General features: G+C 40.6%; 1 protein-coding gene across 2 annotated transcripts in view; it reads left to right on the top strand.

Moving 5' to 3' along the window:
* Nucleotides 1-12,870, top strand: part of vps37d (VPS37D subunit of ESCRT-I) — a 69,246-nt gene that overhangs the window by 952 nt on the left and 55,424 nt on the right. The window contains exon 1 of one of the 2 annotated variants that reach the window (XM_072589460.1): nucleotides 8,358-8,549. The exons of the other annotated variant lie outside the window; for it this stretch is intronic. Coding sequence (XP_072445561.1) covers nucleotides 8,451-8,549 — 99 coding nt within the window. The 5' untranslated portion in view covers nucleotides 8,358-8,450. Of the gene's footprint in view, nucleotides 1-8,357; nucleotides 8,550-12,870 lie in introns of those variants that run through there. 2 annotated transcript variants of the gene reach the window in all.

The following is a 12,870-nucleotide window of genomic DNA, read 5'->3' as shown; positions in this document are numbered from 1 at the left end:
ACCTACACATCCCTGAACACTATGGGCAACTTAGCATGTCCAATTCTCCTAACCTACACATCTCTGGACTATGGGAGGAAACCCACACAGACACAGGGAGAACGTGCAAACTCCTCACAGACAGTTGCCTGAGGCTGGAATTGAACCTAGGTCTCTGGTACTGTGAGGCAGCAGTGCTAACCATTGAGCCATCATGCCACAAGGATCATTGCAGATGAATCAGAAAAAGTTGGGATCCAAGTTCAATTGGTAATAGGGAATTCAAATAGACTGTACCCTTTACTTCAAAGTATAAAAATACAGAAGTCTTGCTATAAGTGTTCAAAGCATGAGTCAGACCACAATTCACAGTGAAGAGTTTAGGTTCCCTTATCTAAAGAAAGAAATACTGAAATTGGGGACAGTACAGAGAAGGTTCACCAAATTGATCCTAGGTATGGAGGGATTTTCTTATGAGGAGAGGTTGAGTAGGTTGGGTTTGTACTCATTGGAGGTTAGAATGAGAGGTGACCTGAATGAAACGTTTAAGATTCTTTGGGATCTTGACAGGGTAGATGGTGAGAAATTGTGAGAGAGTCCAGAACCAGAGGGCAGAACCTCAGAAAGTAGGGTCATCTATTTAAGACAGATGATGAGGAGATATTTTTTCTCACAGAGGATAGAGAATTTGTGGAATTATTTAAAGCAGAGGCCTGTAGAGATCGGTTTGTTATGTATATTCAAAGTTGAGATAAATAGATAATCAGTAAAGGGATCAAGGGTTATGGGCAAAAGGCAGAAGACTTGAATTGAGAATTGTTAGATTATTTTTATTAGAATTATATGACCAAACTGAATGGAAGAGCAAACTTGATGAACCAAATGGTCCTTTTCTGCCTCCACTTTGAATAAGAAGAACAGAGCTGCAGAGTATTCCTTCAATTGTGATAGACCGGGGCTTGGTTTTGCTTGAATACTGAAGACTAACATGCAAGCACAACAAACAAGGGGCTTTATCACAAGAGGATTTGAGTACAAGAGTAAAGGTGTCTTGCTTCAGTTGCATAGAAACTTGGTGAGACCACATTCAGACTATTGTGTGCAATTTTGATTCCCTTACCTAATGAAGCCTATACGTGCCATTGAGGAAGCACAGCAGAATGCCACCAGAATGGTCCCTGAGAAGGTAGGACTGTCCTATAAGGAGCCTGGGCCTGTATTCACTGAAGTTTAGAAGAATGAGAAACGACCTCTTAGAAACTTACAAAATGTGCTGTTAGTGCAAAAAGATTGTTTCCTCTAACTCTGGGAATACAGTCTCAGAATAGGTGGCAACATATTTAGGATTGAGAGGAGGAGGAATTACTTCACTTCATCCAAGTTAATCTTTGGAAAGCTCAATCATTGAATATCTTCAAGATAGTATCTAAAAATAATGATCATTAAGGTCATCAAGGCATATGGAAATAGTTAATGAAAATAATATTGGGTTGGATAGTCAGTAAAAACTTGGAATGGTGGAGCAGGATTGAGGGTCCAAATGGTCTAGTTCTCCTCCTACGTCTGTATACCTATACAGACATAAATGTTCATATATAAAATACACACATAAATAAACATACTGTAGACCTGCATACACACAAACCTGAACATCGGAAGAAATAGTTCTACTTCAAAAACCAAATCATTGAACGTGAATTACATTTAACCACCTCAAGTATGATATTATAGGTACTTTAATCAACGTGTTCAGAGATGTGATGATTCATTTCTGGAGCAAGTTGGTATTCTGGCCGAGAGATAGGGCCATTACTGCATTATTATAGTCTTTTTTACACTTCACTGAGAACTCCACAGTTTTACAGAGAGTAATACTGCCCTCTACTGCCTGATTGCAAGAGTGACATATTGCTTTGAACATCTTATTCTCAGCTGTATTTATCAAGCAGCCAAATGCAAATCATGTTTTGGAAATGGAACTGGGGATTTTCATGAATGGATAATTAATGCTTAATTCCATTGACTGGTTAAATTCCCAAAGCTTTCGTTTAAAAAATCTTTATGTGGGACAAGACGGTTGCTGAGATTATCTAACCTATCAGAGAGGTTAAAACTCTGATGTGAATTAACAGTAGTCATGTTTGGGCAGAGCCTCTGCAGAATTTTAATAATTGTTACTGTTTGAACTACAGGTCATTCTCCTATAACACATGCCTCTTAATGTGAATTCACTATAATGCAATTGACAAATTCGGGATACTTTTTCTAAAGTGCAAACTTTGAAAATGTTTATTGCTTATAACGTGATTCCAATCACATTAGTTTAAATGGTGCTGCTACTACACAATTTTTTATAACATGGGATTGCACGAGAACACATTATAGCAGAACTCATTATACCTGGAAAAAGCCTCATCTGTGTTAACTACCAGAGAGAACCAAAACCGATTGAAACCTATTATGCAATAAAGCACGCTGAAGAAAAATTGCCCACCTTTTGTTTCAATGGCATCTTAGTGGCTTTGACAATGGGAGATCAAAACTTCTTTCAGATGGATTACCAATAGTCAGCTGTCATGCAATCAAATCCACACCTGCAAAGAACAAAAATTATAAGCTTGTCTATTTGTTACAAAAAATAAGGCAGTAACATCAAAAAAGCCTGCAGGGTGGAACAATATCTCGAATCCAATTAGTAAATCTGTAACAAAACTCCAGGCTAATGGAGGCCATAAAGTTGTTGTTGATTGTTGTAAAAGCCAAATTAGCTCATCAATGTCCTTCAGGAAAAAAAAATCAGCAAACATTACCTGGCCTGGTCTACATATGTGACTCGGACAGCAATGTGATTGACTCGTAAATATTCGCTGAAATGGCCTTGCAGGTTACCCAGTTGCTACAAAATCTAAGTCGAGGAATGAAACCAGGCAGACGACCCAGCATCCACTATGCATTGGAAACAGCAATCCTCCAAATGCCTCCTTACTAATACCTGAGGATTTGTGCTAATATTGGGGGAAATGTCTCATAGATTGGTGAAGCAGCAGCCTGACATAAACATCTTACATAAGTTAAGATTAATCCCTTATAGGCAAAATCCCAGACATGATTTCATAATTTCTGAGAATCTTCTGTTCCACCAGCAGTCCAGATCCACAGAGCAGGCAGCACAGTGGCACACAGTCAGGATAGAGTTGCCCCAAGAGTCCTTAACATTGATGTCATGTTTTACGAAGTTTCATAGCATCAGGTCAAACATGGGAAAGGAAACTTTCTGCTAATTACCATCTACCTTCCCTATTTCTGGGTTTGTGGTAGATCGAGAGGGAACCAACAAGAAAGAAAAATTTACTTTTCCAGATCCTCACCAACCAACCTGTCACAGATGAATTTATTTATGACAATTGGTAACAGTAATATTGTACCATCCTTGTGATAACAATGTTCCATCTTCACACAGAGGATACCCTCCATCATGCTTTGTGGCACAACAACAATACAGCTGAGATATGCCACACGGTTAAAGAACTGGGTGAGGAGTGTTGAACTAGCTTCTCTTCCGTTGTATATAGCTTTCTCCCAGACCCAAATGAACTCAAGTTTTAAAAGGAGTTAATTTAACCAGGTTTTCTTGAATTAATAAAGAGTGAGTTTATTAATTACAAAATGTGAAAAGAATTAGTAACAAAACACACATACTCACAAATTAGAAACAAGGGGCAAGTCTAAACAGACAAAAGTAAACAGAAGATGTGACATACTGATCAGTCTCAGAATCACTTGTGAAGAGCAGATAGTTGACTGTTGCAGGCATTGAAGTCGAGATTACCTGTAATGCTGATATTAGTGGGTGAACAGTTAGCTTTGTGATCCTTAGATTTACAGATTGGTTGTGATTCTTTTGTTCTGATATCTTTTGACCAGAACTGAATTCTAGCATTCTTTGTGAGAGTGAGTTCTTTTATTATCCTGTTTCCTCTTTAACTTGTTTACAGTACTTGGAATGAGGGTATACCTTTACCTGCAATATAGGATTGACTATAAATTTGACACAACACACTAAAGTAGATTTTTACACACAAGTACACTTCAGTAGAGTTTAAAGTGGCTTTTAAACACCTGACCCTTATGTACCTTTCAATGGAAAAGATCCAAATTATGTCTGAAATTTGGGACATGTGGTGGGTGGCTTGCTGTTGAGCACAGAGTCATCAGCCCCTCATCATCTTTGTTGTCACAAAATATCACAGTCCAGTCTGTTTGAGGTTTCTTTAACACTTTTCAGTGTTGCATCCCATTGGTCCCACTCAGAATATTTTTACACCTGCCATTACCTTGTCACTGCAATAACTTGATCTGGACTACAGCAGTTCAAGACGGCAGCTCTTCGCTACTTTCTCACTAGTAATTAAGGATGGACAATAAATGCTTGCCCAGCCAGTGCATTCCACATCCCATGAATAATACTAAAAAAAGGGACCTGTCTTGACAGTTCTTGTTTAGCTCAGATTTATTTCTGTTGCAAACATAGCAAAGATAGCGAATTTAAAAAATAATGCAACTTCAAGTGCCAAACATATCGTCAGTTAAAAAAAAGACCGACTGCAGGTTTTAAAGGAGAGAAAAACAACCAAATTACATTGGCCACAGTATCACTGGACTTCCAGATGAAGAAAGGAACTTTGTAATGTATTTTCTTTTATCAGTTTTAATTTTCAAATTCTATCTTCTGCCACCCTGTAACTTGCTTTGTTAATTTCCATGCTAGTGTATGTTTCTGTCACCAGATTTAAGAATCAGTTTTTTAATAATTATTATTATTATTTCATTGATTTGTGTACACTAACATCTTAAATTTGATCAACTGAGGAGACTTAGCTGGTCTGTTACTTCATAGCTTGACACATGGTTAGCTTTACATTGAATTGAAAAAGGCACATTTTAAAAAAATTCAAATTCTGTCATATCAATCTCAGACAAGCCAATTATTTACCCCTCCAGACTTGTTCCCAACAGTATTTAAAAGTATTATCACATCCTATTTATCCATTATATAAGTGTAGCCACAGATTACCCACATTAAAATATAAAGAGAAACAAGGAATAAATTTGAACTTCCCTAGTGCCTCTTCACATATTACTTCCAGTTCCAGAGTGGTGTGGGAACATGATGATGACTTCAAATGCAGTGATTCCTATTCATGTGCATTGGCAAGGGATGTGCTGATTTTGGTGTAAAGTATTCCATCTACTTTGTGCAATGACCAACAGCATGCGACATTCCCTGAAAAATAAAGCATGCTTTATCCTGACTTTTCCATTAGAAAGGGATCTCCCAATTTCTGGGCAGGTATCAAATGAAAAGATCATTTTTTGTACAATTACTCTGTAAATAATGTTCATTTTCTAAAAAGGGCTTTAAAAATTCAAAAGGAAGATTTAATTTTTCAGAGTGCCTTTATAAATTAACAGATGAAAGATAATCCCTAATAAATCCCAGGAGCTGATAAAATATTGCATTTGAATATATCAGCAATTTTTCACATTTTATTTAGAAAACTGCAATCCACAGAGAATCAAGAAATATTGCAAATAAGTACTGAAGGTAATTTCAAACATCAATTGAACATCAAATAATTTTGGGTACAATTATTTTTGACAGAAATCTGAAAAATAATTCACCAAAAATGTCAAAATGAGCAAAAAGAAAATAACTGATTTGTGCAATTTATCTATAATTCTCAAGGATTTATTTATATTTCTGGACAAATACTTTTCTCACTTTTAAAAATGTGGCAAGTATTTCAATCTAAGACAAACCTTTAACTTTCATCCAAGAATGGTTAGAACACAGGAGATATCACTTAGCCCACGATGTCAATACCACTCTCTCCAAAATCAAATCAACTATGTATGATCAGCCCTTTCCATTCTGTTTCTGATTCTGCTTTCGTTGTGCCAGCATCACAAACTAATATCTGCATTCCACCATCATTTAGGATTAACTATACCAAGCATGACCTGTTGAAATGGAATGAAATGAAATGACCTGATAATTAAAATCTTTAAATGGAAGTAATCTGAATTTGAGTCTTAAAGATTCCAAATGATGGAGCTGTGATTTCAAGTGATACATTTGAAATTCTATTGTGGGATTGTCCTTGGGAAAGATCATTGATGCACTTTCTTGGAAACAAATGATCTTTATAGTTTGTGTGGATGGTAACCTTGTGTTTTATCATTGCTGGAGGGCACTAGGTCTGTCAATTCCTGCTAGCCCATTACATACTTTATAGAATATGGTCAGTCTAATTTTATTCCCCTTTGCCCTGAAATGTTTTGCCCTTCAGGTACTGATCCAATTTTCTTTAGAAAAATACAATTGAATTGATCTCTGCCTGTCACTGTCTTCCAGACCTTAATCATTTGCTGTATGTAATAATTTTTCTGATATCTCTATTGTCTCCTGGTTAGTCACCATATAGGGATGTCTTCTAGAGCTCAACCCCTCCAGCAACACGAACAGTTTCTTCCTCTCTTCTCTGTCTCCATCCCTCATCACTTTGAACACCTTTATCAGAACTTCTCTCAACATTCCCTTCTCTAAGAGAATAAGCCTAGCTCCTCTAATCTATCCACATATTTGAAATCGTTCACCCCAGGACCATTCACATCAATCTTTTCTGCCCCTGTCTAATGCTTTCATATTGTACCTACACTGGATGCAATTTTGTATCTTGAGCCTGAACCTGAAGTTTATACAGGTTCATTATAACTTCCTTGATTTTGTTCTCTCTATCCCTGTTTCTAAGGTCCACGATTCCTTTAGAACTGCTTCCTCAACCTGCCCTATCACCTTCAATAATTTGTGTACATGAATCCTTGCTTTCTCTTCTCCTGCATCTCGTTATAAATACAGGCTTTATTTGACATTGTCTCTTTCCTTCATTTCTCCAAGCAAAATGTATCACTTCACACCTTTCAACATTAAACTTCATCTGACCATTCTGTCAGCTTGCTTCTGTCCTTTTGCATTTCACACGATTCCTCTCACAGTTCACAATATGTTCAAGTTTTGTGTCGTCTGCAAACTTTGAAATTATGTATTCACTGTAGTCATGGAATATAAATCAAGAAAAGCAGTGACTCTGGCACAGACTGGGAGAGCCCACTTTCTCCAGTCTGATCATTTTTACAACCACTACAATAAAACAATGAACTGCAAATGCTGGAAATCTTAAACAAAAACAGAAATTCTTGGAGAAATTCAGCAGGTCTGGCAGCATCTGTGGAGAGAAGGCAGAGTGAATGTTTCAGGTTTACTGGCCTTTCTTCAGAACTGATGGTAACTAGTAAAAGACAAGAGGTGGGGTGGTGTGGGATAAGAGGATGTGATGGGTGCGTTAGTAATGGTACCTATTATCAGCATTTTTTCCTCCCTTACCATTATCTATTCCTTCATCTGTCTTTTCTCCCAGGCTCCTTCTCCACCCATCACACACTCTTCCCCTTATACAACCCCCAAACTGTCTTCAGCATATATACCTCCTTTTCCTAGCTACCCTCTGTTCTGAAGAAACGTCACTGGACACAGAATTTTAGCTCTATTTCTCTCTCCACTGATGCTACCAGACTTGCTGAGTTTCTCCAGCAATTGCTGTTTTATTTAATTACTATTCTCTCCTTCCTGACCCTGGGCTAATATCACATGCATGATGCCTCTGTCCGTTTTGTATTGTCCTCGTTAATATTGAACAGCTATGGAACAAGTGGGACCTGAACCCAGGTCCAGAGGTTGGGGCACTACCACTGCACCACAAGAGAACTCCTCCCGCCCCTCCAGGAGTTTGGAAGCCAATGACGTGGCTGTCATTAACACATTCCTGTTTGTTGGAGTTTGCTGCGCTCAGATTGGCGGTCACACCCCCTACAACAATCATTATACTTTAACTCTGGTGATTAGAATTTTTATTTTTAAAAAGCTGCTCTCTTGTAAATCGTTCTCTTAATTAGAAAAAAGCCAGATTTGCGGTAGTTAAGGAAAGTCACATTTCAAAGTCTGTGGTTGGACGTCACATGTTTTGGGGTAGCCTGCGAAAGGCGCTTTATAAATGCAAGTCTTCCTGAGTGTGGCTGGAGATTGGGATTCTGCGGCTTGGGACGTGTAACCTGTCAAAGATAATAAAGACGAATGTGTTGCTGCTGGCTGGCTCTCTCTGTTTCAGTGGTTGTTGCTTCTTTGACTTGTTCTTATGGCTTGAATGTGTCAATAGCTCCCCGTTCCGGGCTGCAGCCCCTCCTGGCGGCTGTATGGAGCTCTCTGACCCGCCCCTGCCCGCACACACACACACACACACACACACTCCGCCCCTGTTCGCTGGTTAGACCGTGTCTCGCATGGTCCGGCTCCACTAGCGCCCGCGCCGGTCCCTCTCGCCTTCCCGGGGGGGTGGGGGAGCAGCGGCGGCAGCATGTCCCGGGACCGCTTCGGCATCCTCAGCACCCGGCAGCTCAGGGATGTGTTGGAGGATGAGGAGAAGCTGTGCAGGATGGTGCAGCTGAGCCCGCAGGTAGGACAGACACAGGCACCAGCACCAGGGCACATTGTCATCAATCGCTGTGGAACCTCCCCCCAGCAGGGAGATCCCAGCGCCCAGATAGCTTGTTAATTTCACACTGAAATTGAAGCCTCCCCCAGGCTGTGAAATTAACAAATATTTATTTGCAGGTGGAGGACCCAAGAAACTGACAGGCTAACAATTGTCGCCCGCTCTTGAGACAAGGGAATCCTGAAAGGCTGTGCTCAGGGAGGGATGCTGGAGTTACCTCCAGTGAAGCCGGGACAGTGCAGACGGGGTTGGGAACTGGATCGGATCAGCCGTTGTTTGGAACAATAGAGGAGGCAGTGCTCTCGTCATTCGTGAGCCGGCACCGACCCCCACTCCGTTGCTCCCATCTCTGAACCCCGCGAAGGTGAAAGAGAACGAGATCAGTGTGTGCCGACTCTTGAGCCCACCGATTCCCAACCGCAACTGTCGAAAACGCTGCTCCCCAAACCCCACACCAGGACGTCAGCCAACGGCGTAAACCAGTGTTTATGTCTGTGTGGCTTATAGTGACCAGCACCATATACTGCATGCTTATTAACTTCAAAGGTGCTCACGTAATCGCTCTAAAGTGCAACAAAGGGGATGCGAGAGATCTCTCCTCAGATGCACCTTGCCCATGAGGATTTCCTCTGTCTGCATTTAGAATGGAAATTCCCATGTTAAACTGGCCATGCTGTAATTGCACCCTGCTGTCAGTTGAAGTGCTGCAGTGGACCGTAAGACGTCGGAGCAGAAGTAGGCTATTCGGCCCATCGAGTCTGCTCTACCATTCATTGAGATCAATCCCTTCTGATCTGATAATCCTGGACTCCACTTTCCCGTTTAACCCCCATAATTCCTTACGATTAAAAAAACTATCTCAGCCGTGAAAATCTTTAATGACCCAGTCTCAGTGGCCCTTTGTTGTAAAGGATTGCACAGATCTGCAATCATTTGAGAAAGAGAACCTCTGTCTTAAATGCGTGATCTTTATTCTGACATTGTGCCCTCTGCTCCTAAACTCTTCACAACGGTAAACATCCTCTCTTTGCTGACTCCTTCAAACCCTATGAGAATCTTAATGTTTCGGTAAGATTACCTCCCAGTCTTCTAAAGTCTAATGAATGACAACCCAACATACTCAAACTCTCCTCCTAAGAAAATCCCTCCATGCAGAGTATTGACCTGGTCAGTCTTCTCCAAATTGCTTCCAATAACAGTATATCTTTCTTTAGGTAGGGGGACCAAAACATTTCACACCATTCCAGGTTTGGTCTGACTAGTGCCTTGGATAATTTGGCAGGACCTCCCCAGTTTTACACTTCATTCCCTTTATTCCCAATAGAGGTCAACAGTCCATCTGCCTTCCCCATTACCTGCTGAACTTGGAGGCTAGTTTTTCAAGATTCCTGAACTGCCTTAACTTGGTGCTGAGCAGCCATACAGTTTGACAGAGATAAAATATCCCTTAACAAAATTCAGAAGGAAGTCAGGCACTTCTGCCATAACTGCCGAGGAGTTCACAAGCAGCTAGAATTGACTAATTATAATCCTTCATCACAAGTGGTGGGGAATTTTTGCACACCTCCAGAAGATCATGTCATTAGAGGGTGGATGTTTGGTGCATGTATTCAGAATTGATGAGTCCAATAGTTTTAGTTTCCATGATTCTTTTATATGTTCAACACCTAGTTAAAACGAGAAGATGATACAAGCAAGCTATATGCCAACTATGCTTCATGCCAGTGTCACATTTATGTAATTTTAAAGGACCCATGCCAGCCTCAAAGAAGTGAGTAATTAATTGGGAAACATTGCTGAAAGATATTTTAGCTGAGTAAAGTTCAAAAATTGAGGTTGAGTCTTTAGAATGGGCATGCACTGAAGAAAAATAAACACAGATGCAACACAAATTTGCCAAACAGGAAAAATCACAAATCAAAGATTCTTATTAACAGGGACCAACTGAGATTTTCCAATCGATTTCCATGTCTCCACAGGGGGTCAGTTTAGTTCCTTAGCATCAGGCTATAGGGGCCAGCATGGTCAGCAGTTTCAATACTGCCCCTTGCTGCTGCCCTGAACACAGACTGTTGCTTGGTTGCCCAGTAAAAATGCTCTACCAACTCTTCCGAGAGTGGTGGGGAAAGTGAGGACTGCAGATGCTGGAGAGTCAGAGACATTCAGTATGACATTCCTGATGAAGAGGTTAAGCCAGAAACATCGACTCTTCTGCTCATCGGATGCTGCCTGACCTGCTGTGCTTTTCCAACACCACACTTTTCGACTTCCCAGAGTAGTGGCCAGTCTGCAAAACTCAATCCTTTCAAAATAAGGTTGGAAAGAGAGGTCTCCCTTATCTAAGTCTATCATAGTATGTCAAAACATTCCTGATTGGCCTCCTCTGATTGTTCCTCTAGCTTTGACAGCTCAACCCTAAACTCATTTTGATGCAAGACTACCCTTTGATCCAGGGACAACTGAAAACATAATTTTTTGGAAGCAGGTTTGCTCGCTGAGCTGGAAGGTTTGTTTTCAGGCGTTTCATCACCATACTAGGTAACATCTTTAATGAGACTCTGGACGAAGCACTGCTGGTGTTTCCTGCTTTCTATTTATATGTTTGGGGCCCCTTGGGTTGGTGATGTCATTTCCTGTGGTGACATCATTTCCTATGGTGATGCTATTTCTTGTTCTTTTTCTCAGGGGGTGATAAATGGGGTCCAAGTCAATGTGTTTGTTGATACAGTTCCAATTGGAATGCTGTGCTTCTAGGAATTCTCATGTGTGTCTCTGTTTGGCTTGTCCTAGGATGGATGTGTTGTCCCAGTCAAAGTGGTGTCCATCCTTATCTGTATGTAAGGATACTAGTGAGAGAGGGTCATGTCATTTTGTGGCTAGTTGATGTTCAAGTATTCTGGTGGCTAGCGTTATGCCTGTTGTCAAATGTAGTGTTTGTTCCAGTTCTTGCACGGTACTTTGTGAATGACATTAGTTTTGCTCATTGTCTGTATAAGGTCTTTCAAGTTCATTAGCTGCTGTTTTAGTGTATTGGTGGGTTTGTGGGCTACCATCATGCCAGGGGGTCTGAGTAGTCTGGCAGTCATTTCTGAGATGTCTTTGATGTAAGGGAGAGTGGCTAGGGTTTCTGGACGTGTTTTGTCTGCTTGTTTGGGTTTGTTGCCGAGAAATCAACAGACTGTGTTCATTGGGTACCCATTCTTTTTAATACACTGTATAGGTGATTTTCCTCTGCTCTGTGTAGTTCCTCTGTGCTGCAGTGTTTCGTGGCTTGTTGAAATAATGTCCTAATGCAGCTTCGTTTGTTGGTGTTGCAATGATTGCTTCTGTAGTTCAATATTTGGTCTGTATGTGTTGTTTTCCTGTAGGCACTGGTTTGAAGTTCCCCATTGGCTGTTCGCTCTACTGTGATATCTAGGAATTATAGTTTTTGTGTTGTTTTCCTCCTCTTTAGTGAATTTTATGCCAGTAAGGGTATTATTGGTGGTTTTGAAGGTTTCCTCTAATTTGTTTCATTTAGTGATGACAAAGGTGTCATCCACATAGCAGACCCAGAGTTTGGGTTGGATGGTTGGCAGAGCTGTCTGTTCAAGTCTCTGCATTACTGTTGCTGCTAAGAATCCTGGTATTGGAGATCCCATGGTTGTTCTGTTGATTTGTCTGTAGGTTTTGTTGTTGAAGGTGAAGTGGATGGTAAGGCATAGGTCCACTAGCTTGACGATACTCTCCTTGCTGATGAAGTTGATGGTGTTTGGAGTATGTGTCTTTGGGTTTTCTCAAAGTGTAGTCAGTGTTTCTTTGGCTAGGTTGATGTTGATTGATGTGAACAGGGCTGTTACATCAAAAGAGACCATTCATTCATCCTCTTCTATCTTGGTGTCTTTGATGGTCTTCAGGAATTCTTGGGTGGAGTGGATGGAGTGGTGTGAGTCTTCTACTAAGTGTTTTAGTCTTTGTTGTAGCTCTTTGACCAATCTGTAAGTTGGTGTTCTAGGTAGCGAGACTATGGGTATGAGGGGGGCTCCTGGTTTATGGATTTTGGGTAATCCATAGCAGCGTGGTGTATTGGATCCATCTGGTTTCATTTTTTGGAAGTCAGTCTTATTTATTTCTCCAGAATTCTGAAGTCTTTTGAGTAGAGCTGTGATTCAGTTCTCTAGTTGTGCATTTGCTTCTCCAATGTAGTCTCTTTGATTTAAAATGACTGTCAAGCGTCCTTTGTCTGCAGGTAGGATAACAATGTTTTTTTTAGTCTTTCTAGTGCTTTCTTGTGTTTCCTTCC

Source organism: Chiloscyllium punctatum, chromosome 19 (assembly GCF_047496795.1).
Source record: "Chiloscyllium punctatum isolate Juve2018m chromosome 19, sChiPun1.3, whole genome shotgun sequence".
NCBI classification, from domain to species: domain Eukaryota; kingdom Metazoa; phylum Chordata; class Chondrichthyes; order Orectolobiformes; family Hemiscylliidae; genus Chiloscyllium; species Chiloscyllium punctatum.
Note: the sequence above shows the minus strand (reverse complement) of the source record. Positions and strands in the feature narration are given on the sequence as shown.